At 35.6% G+C, this 8,852-nt stretch overlaps 2 protein-coding genes across 2 annotated transcripts; one reads left to right on the forward strand and one right to left on the reverse strand.

The window, feature by feature from the left end:
- Positions 1-307: 307 nt before the first annotated feature.
- Positions 308-2,776, reverse strand: LOC122281757 (pentatricopeptide repeat-containing protein At5g46580, chloroplastic). Its single transcript, XM_043093520.1, has one exon. It carries the CDS (start codon positions 2,709-2,711, stop codon positions 576-578), a length of 2,136 nt encoding a protein of 711 aa, XP_042949454.1. The 5' UTR covers positions 2,712-2,776; the 3' UTR covers positions 308-575.
- A 2,935-nt stretch (positions 2,777-5,711) lies between these two features.
- LOC122281898 (pathogenesis-related thaumatin-like protein 3.5) lies at positions 5,712-6,873 on the forward strand. Its single transcript, XM_043093760.1, has 2 exons — positions 5,712-6,010; positions 6,109-6,873. The coding sequence occupies exons 1-2, from the start codon at positions 5,962-5,964 to the stop codon at positions 6,783-6,785; spliced, it is 726 nt and encodes a 241-aa protein (XP_042949694.1). The 5' UTR covers positions 5,712-5,961; the 3' UTR covers positions 6,786-6,873.
- Positions 6,874-8,852: the final 1,979 nt, after the last annotated feature.

Raw genomic sequence — 8,852 nt, forward strand, 5'->3', positions numbered from 1 at the left:
CTCGACTAGGACAAGAATTGAGCTCGATTCGAGTTTAACCGGACAAGTATCGAGCCAAATAAACTAGTTCATTTACAGCCCTACTGAAGTTTAAAGGAAATTAAAGAGCATGCAAGTTATGATTCTTAATGGTCAATATCACTTTGGCAAACTATATAAAGAGTTCTCAATCCTCTCTTAGCTCTAAGAAGTTGATTTTTTCCAACTAAGCATTTAGTTTCAGATATATATATATATATATATATATATATATATATATATCTGATTTTAACGAATTTAACTTAGTAAAATCACTTCGCCCTGCATCTTGAAGGAAAACAATGATTGATTATTGCATTTCAGAGGAATTGAAGGAAATCAAAGCGTACAATCTGGTTTGATATCAAGATAAGATATTCCTGAATTTCAAAACTAGAAAGCAGATGAAGGTCTGCAATATGGTGAAAGCTATGTGTAATTGATATTTTTTAGATGGATGACTAAAGCTAATATAACATATCCAAATTACAGGTATCATCATATTAAAGCAATGATGAAAGCTATCGCCACCGTAATTACTGTTGGTTCATAATCATTTATGCTGCAACAGCAGGGCTTTCAAGCCGTGACTGCACCCATGACATTATATCTTCCCGAGTTGCCACAAAAAAACCAAGTTTCTCTTCACTCTGCCTAAACGGTGCATCAAGTTTCTTGGCATGAGAAGCGAAGGAATTGGCCAGTCCTTGAGAGAATTTGTGCGTTCCTGTGCCAGTTTGAGCTGAAAATAACTCCGGTAAAGCCTCCTTGCGCTGAACAATTTTGGATAGAGTTCCCATCCACTCTTCTAGTGCGGTTTGAGCTGCACCAACAGATAGGGACCTAACATCCATGCACCACTCATCTACAGTCTTACTGTGTAAACTTGGGTACAACCCATACAGGGTTCCCAAGTAGAGCAACTCATGAGCTCTCTCGTGAAGCTTTTTGCTTCGGCATATATCAATCAAGCAATTACAGAAGGGTCTTCGGGCTTCAACTGCCGTTTCACCGAGAATGCTCTTGAACTCATCCCTCAAGGTTTCAAAGCTAGTTTTCTCTTCTATGACCAACTTCACAACGGAAAACAACTTTGGGTTAGCTTGGTTCAAACAAGTAAGAATTTTATCAACGTCTCCATTTTCCTCACATAAAGACACAACAGAAAGCAAGCATCCACAAAGCCTATCATCTGGCTTAACCCCTCTTTCAACAGATGCAGCAAACACTCTAACCAAGTCATCAATTCTCTTGGTCTTCCCTAAGCACTGAATCAAACATGTGCAGCCCATCACATTGAGTTCAACACCCAACTCGGACATTTCTTCAAATAATTTAACCGCTTTGTCAACCTTTCCTCCACTCCCATATATGTTAAGCATTGCCGTGTAGCTCCAACTATCCGGACTACAATACTCTAAACTCTTCATGTCCTCAAATAGCCTCTCTGACTCTTCCTCCAATGCAAGGTCTGCACACATATTCAATAGAGTATTATATAAAATCAAATCCACCGGCCACCTGTTCGATCTCATTTGCTCCCACAATTCTAAGGCATCTCGAGCCCACCTCGCCTTGCCATAAATCTTAACAAGTGCGGTCAACGTTTTCTCATCAGGAGTTAACCCAGATTCAACCATTTCATTGAATAAACTTCTAGCCAAACCTGGCTTCCCGACCTTACCCATTGCTTCTAACAACGTATTGTACACTACCAAATTAGGCTGCACGCCAACAGACTTCATCTCTTGCAACACATAGTTAATACCATCATAGTCCCCAGATGCACCAAACATCCTCGCTAATATAGAGAATGTAGCGTGGTCAGGTATCCACCCACTAGCCCTCGCTCTCTCATACAGATTTAACGCTTCCTCAACACTACCCAATTTCGCATACACATCAAGGATAGCAGAGTAAGTCACCTCATCAGGCATCAAACCAGTCTTGTACATCCTCTCAAACCACTCCACAGCCTTATCAAAATCATTGCACTTTTTGGCACAAGTAATGATGGTGGAGTATGTGATATTGTCAAGCTCAATCTCATTGCTAATCATCTCATGGGCAAGGTCCTCCATGAGCTGAAACTGTCTTCCAAACCTCAAAGACTTCATTGTGACATTGTAGAATATAGTTTCCAGGGGAAATAAATTCTCGGTCTTGATCCAATTGAGGAACAAACGCGTTTTCTGCCATGGCTTCAAGCAGTTGAGTATTAGAAGTGCATTTTCTCTGGTGGGTGGGTGTGGAATTTCCTCAAGAGTAGCCAAGAAAGCAGCTTCATCACAGTCATTGAGCTTCTGAGCAAAGCGCCTGAGCTCTCTGACCTGAGGATTGTATGAGTAAGAAGAGCGTTTCTGCCTCTGAAGGGAGAGCACGGAGCGTTTCGGCTTGGTGGGGTTCACCCAGGTGGACTTTGGCTTGGACATGAGCTGCGTTTGGTCCTTGGTGGGATTTGAGAGGGTGGTTGTGGATAAAGGCTTGAGTTGCTCGGATAAAGATGGATTTTTCTGGTATGGCTCTATCAAATTGGGAGAGGCTTCTTGGGGAGACTTGGAAGAGCTACACAAAATGGTAAATCTTCTGGTTGGGTGTTGTCTGAGCGGAGATTTGAAGATAATGGGTCTCTTTGTGTCCGAGAGATTCCCTGTAAAATGAACATCAAGAGCAATAGACAGAGCAGTAGCCATGAGAGATACAGAGAGAGTTTACTATGCCTAGGGATATTTTTTCAAACCTTATCCGGAGCAACCCTAATATTAGGGTTTAAGCAACCCAAAAATTGAGCATGTAAAAATGGAGGGGCCGAAAAATCAAAAGAGAAAATTAAAATTGGATTATAAGATACACCTTGAGCCCGGATATGTTGGGAGCACAGATAAGCCCGCATCTCCTCTTGGGCCCAGACCAACACAAAAGCCCCCTACGTTTCCTATTTATTTTTGGATTTTTATAGGTTGATTTATAAATAAATAAGGTTAGATACAGTTTTAGAAGAATATAGAAGTTTCGTCTATTCATTTAAAAAAAATAATTTTTTTTTTCATATAATTTATTAATTTTTTTCAAAAAGAGTGGACACCCAAAACCTATAAATATTATTTCTCTTTAGGAATGTAGCAGCTGTCATATTAGCTAAATTGCTAATATAGAAAAGGTATTATTTTAAGGCTTTTTAAAGATAGCTTATTGCTGACTTGGGGTATGTCACATTTTCAAGAGGGGACATAAACCAGAAAATTAATAAATAAATAAAAAAAGAAAAAAAAAAGTGCATGGAACGACGGTTTCTTTTATAAAAAATATTTTGTGCAAGTCTAAGATATGCAAGTCATTTGAAAGAAGGTGGAACCCATACGAAGTAATTAATTTATTAATTTTTTTTTTCTTTTAATGATGAGTCTCACTTCTTTAAACGGCTTATATGCCTTAAGTGTGTATTTAGTTGGAGGGCTTATTTAAACTAAAAAGTCCATTTTATTATAAAAGCCCAAAGAAGAAGAAGCCCATAAGAAAGGTCATGAGTTGATTAAAGGGAATAAAAGAGTCTAAAGTGAATCAAAATTATGCATGCACCACGCCATCTTTCATGGAAGGATAAATACCTTATACAGTTGCATGATCATTCAAAGTATAGAGTGATAATTTGCACTGATAAATTTTGAATAAGATAAGTATTGTGCATGAGTCTATATAACCCTTGATAGTAAGAGATTGAACTCTTTTCTTGATTTCTAAAATTCTTTAGTTGCTTTTGCTGATTTAAGTATCGAAGTTTTTCCTAGTGGATCACATCGGAGTTTCTTGACAGTGCGTGGTCGAACGGTTGCAGAGGGGAAGTGAGACACATCCTTTAACATTAGCATTAGCATTACTCCTATATGAGATTGTTAGTATTCATCTTAACCCTAGTGGGACTTATTGAAATATGATTTGTGCAAGTCCAGGATGCGGAAGCTTTTTAAAAAAAAAAAAGAGTAAAACTCACTTGAATCAATCTAATTTTTTTAATTAATTAATTAATTTATATGATGGATTCTTATTTTTTCAAAGAGTTTATATGGGTTGCTGATACTTTGCTTTTATTTAGCATCACTCAATTAAAAAAAAAAAAAGGGAACTAGTTTAGAAATGGTAAAATTTCTGTTAAGTTTGTGTAATTTATATATTTCCTTTTACAATTATGCTCTAGAGACCTACATCTTATTCTAATTTTGTTCTAAACCAATATCGAGACCTTCACTCTTTCTGTATGTACATAGAAAGAGTGATAAGTTGTAATCCAGTTTAAATGTATGTCTTTGTTTGTTATTCAAAAGGATAAACTCTATTGGTGAAAATACATAATAATATAATAAAAATTACAATAAAATTAATATTTAAACGAAATCAGTTTGAATTGACACACGAAAATCTCGTTCTTTTTAAAGAAATTCAATCCCTCTACGGTGTATAAAATTTAAAATTAACCGATATAACAGAACTCTTCTTGACTTGACTCTTTCAAGATACAACGTCAGTCTAACTGATCGTCAGATAACTCAAACTTACTCTACACAAATGGTTGAACTCATAACTCCACTAAAAAAACCTTTATTTTATCTGAAAATAGTCTCAAAATTATCTAAATACAATCCCCTTTTTTCCCTCTCTCTCTAATAATTTTTTTCTATATTGTATGGATAGACAACAACACACTCAAAATAGAGAATTGACACTAGACGGACGCCACTACCTTTTTAACAAAAAGTTAAACGAAACAAATAAAAAGGTAGTAGAAATCCATCAGGAAACTTGACAATAAATAGAATAAAGACACCCGGCCAAATTAATATAAGAAACGTCTTCCAGGAATTTGAACCCATTCACACATGGGGGCATTAAAGGCTGCCGTAGATACTTTATCGTGATGGCTGGCCAAGTCAAACAGCATGGTTGAAAAACGGACGATAATGAGCAATTAAAACTTAACAACGTTAAAGGTGATATTGACGTAAAAAAAATATAGTTGTAAATATAATTGTGTATTAATTTATATATTAATATAATATAATTTATATATTTATATATTAAAAAATACGAACAAACTCTAATTATAATTTTAATAATAATAATAATAATTTTATTTAAAGATTTTTACACTACACATATTTCATATGATATAATATGATTTGGAATATAAATTTTCTTCCAACAATCCCATTGGATATAGAGTTTTGATGTGACTCGTGAGTAGCACTTTTCTCTAAATGAAATCAAAGTCAACCTAAATCTGGTACCATCAGTGGTGGCTTCTATCGGGGAAGGAGACTTCAAACGAAATCTTTGCAATATTCTTGTCTTATACCTAAGATGGAGGACACAGATCATCAGCTAAATCAGTAACATAGTGAGGGAAATTTGATATTGCACCCGAAACTATAATTCAATTTTCAAATTGCATATCAAACTACTAAAAAACTTGGGACCCAAATTGGAAATTTCTTCCGAATTTGCACCACTAGTCTTCACTTGTTTTTTTTTGTGATGCCAGTTGGACCACCTTTTAATGGATATGTTTCTCAGAAATGTCTTTGCTTTCTAAAAGTCAATGGAATTCCAAAGAGTAAAACAAATTTTAAAGAATAATGGGGCTTAGAATTGGAAAGTGACAGCTTTGCTCACTTCAACATCTACATAGAACAAAACAACATGCTGACCCTAGTTTGAAATCAGGCATTGATGGTATTGTAGCTACACTTTTGGTATCCATGGAAGCCAAGTTTTACAGCCAAAAAAGCTTTTACATTCCAATTATACTTTCCTTCCAAATTCAGTGATCTCTTCCATGGTATAACCCGATACGCTACCCTTTCAGCCTCTTCAGCTATAAACTATCCCTTTCTCAACTTATTCCATCAACCCAACTCTCACATCTGATAATTCAAAAGCCAAGGTTTGATGGGTAGCAAAACTCTTATCAACCTTCTTCTCTTGTTACTAATTACAGGTAATTGATTATTTCTTATGTTTTCTGTGCATTCCTGTCATCTTAATGTGATAAAACCATTGTGATTGATCTGAACCAGTTGCGCATATCTTCTTCAGGTGCACACTCTGAGGTAACGTTCAACTTCGAAAACCGATGCACTTACACAGTATGGCTTGCTGCCAGCCCTTCAATTGGTGATGCTGATCCTGAGAGCGGTTCGGGAACCTTGGAGCTATTCTCAATGCCTGATCAATGGAGTGGAAGCATTTGGGCTAGGACAAACTGTGCCTACAATGTCTCCTATTTTTCATGTGAAACTGGGGACTGTGGTTCTGGCACCATAGATTGCCAATCCCCACCACCCACTTATCCGGTGACCTTACTCAATTTCGACATCAAACAATCGGTGGTCTCCTATGAAGTGAGCTTGAACCACGGGCACAACCTGCCTGTCCGGATCCAACCGGAAGGTGGATCTCTGCTTGGAGGAACAGGTTTGTGCCCTGTTGTAGATTGCATTGAAGATGTGAGTAACGTGTGTCCGGGTAACCTAGTCGCCACGAACAAGGATGGTCGATATGTCGGGTGTTACAGTGCTTGTGATGGTTTGAAGGATCCAAGATATTGCTGCACTGGGAACTATAGCAGTCCACAGGCTTGCCAATCTAATGAGTACTCCCAAAAGTTCAAGCAATTATGCAAACTTGCTCACACCTATCCAAGGGATAATGATCCTCCAGTTTATAGATGCTCCAGGGCAACCAGCTACAATATAACCTTTTGTCCCTCATAAACTTCACATGCCAGAAATCCTTGAAATTGAGGTATTGGTATTGTTGGAAATGACCATTTCATAAAGAAATAAAACAATTTTTGGAAGACGAAGATGTTTTTGTGACTATGGTGTTAGCCATATTTTAATCATTTCGCTTATCAATCTAATTACTTGTAGAAATACAAAGATCAAAACTCCTAGTGTTATATGGAGAACATCCATTTTAAGTGGAGCAGAGGATTGATCTTATTTCCATTACAAGTGATATACTTCGTTGTAAAAAAAAAAAATGGTGATATACTTTGTTGCGCTGTCTGCAGAAGTAGTATGGAATGTAGAGATTTCTTTAAGAGGATTTGGATAGAACTGCTTAGCATGAGGTCTTCTATGGATATGCAGGTTGAAGACTACAATTGCAGTGCTCCGATAGATATATAGTACACTAACTATTGACATAATCCACCTTAGACAGATTCAATGTATAAAGGTTGGTTTAGTCAAATTAATCACTTCTTCAGAGTTATGTTACTGAATCATTAGAGATGAATCCATTAATTACAAAACCCAAAAAAGAATGTGTTGGTAAAATAATGTGTTAGAAAAACCAAAAGATTCTACTAATTTTAAATGAAAATTATAAACGTAAGAAAAATGCTAGCTGGCCATTAAATTTTACAGCTTAGATGATCATCTTGACGTTGCACTACCATGTAATATCACGCGGTTTATTAAAAAAAAAAAATACAAATATAAAAGTGGTATAAAGAACTCAGGGTTTCAATTTTCTTCTTTTATGTGTTTTGAGATGCTCTCTTGATTTGAATATATATATATATATATATACACACACACGGAAGGTGCACTGCACGTGTGCCCAATTGGAAAAAAAAATATTATAAATGAGAAACTAAATAAAAAAAACTCAAACAAATTTCAAATGAGCCATAAATTTACAAAAGTTAAACAAAACATAATAAAAAGTTGAAAACAGACATCGAATTTATATATAAGTTAGTGTTTTATTCTAACATATAATTACAACATTGAAACTTTCAGAAGAATAAGATATTTGGAATGTTAATGTTGCTTTAGTTACATGACTAATGAAGAGGATGTTTAGCTTGTTTTGACGTAATTATCCAAGTTAATTTATTTCTTCACCTACATAGACACCATTATTTCTCTGAAACTTTACTTAAAATGTTTCGTAAATATGGTAGATGCTCTTGTAATAATTAAAATATATAAAAAAGTAATGTATGGAATTTCCTAAATAGATTTATGAATGTACATTTTGTAACAGCCTGCTAGAAATTCAATTGTGGAATTTCTTTTGACCTTAAGAACCTCGTGAAAATTCCGTAAGTTTACACGAATCGACTAATCGCATAGGTTTTAGCCTGTCAACATAGTTAGTGTTATCACTCACTATGGTGCCAGAAATGCGATTTTAATTATTTGAGATAGTTAGAAGTGTCAGAATACATTATAGTCTACACCACTAGGCTTAATTGAATATTTAGGATTTTTTAGTACTAAGTTTATTACGTTTATTTTTGGAGTGAATAGTAATCTCGGTAAACGTACTAAATGCAGTGTTTTCAAAATCACAGTATGAAATGTCCAAATTAGGTTAGCGAAATTTTATTTGGATACTTGGCAAGATCTTAACCACACATAATGAATAGTATTAGATACTTAGCACAAAGAGAAACCATTAGATGGAATTGTGAAGGAAATCAAGGTGTGAGATCATGACACCTAAGCAAAATACACATTTGGAAAATATCTTAAGAACATAGATTTAAAATACACATGGAAAGATTTTAACCACCTTACTCTTCCAAGTCTACTCCACATTTAGAAAATATTTTGAACTAATTTCGTGGATATTATTGGGTAAAAATATCTTGAGTTGATTTTTGTAGATATTATTAGGTAAGAGAGTCCTACACTCCACTCTCACTTCGGTAAGAGAGTCCTACACTTAACTCTCACTTCGGGTAAGAGAGTCCTACACTTAACTCTCACTCCAGCCTCATCTCTTCCATATCTTATCCACAAATATCTCCAGCCATCCCTCCC

This window comes from Carya illinoinensis, chromosome 11 (assembly GCF_018687715.1).
Source record: "Carya illinoinensis cultivar Pawnee chromosome 11, C.illinoinensisPawnee_v1, whole genome shotgun sequence".
Classification (NCBI taxonomy): Eukaryota; Viridiplantae; Streptophyta; class Magnoliopsida; order Fagales; family Juglandaceae; genus Carya; species Carya illinoinensis.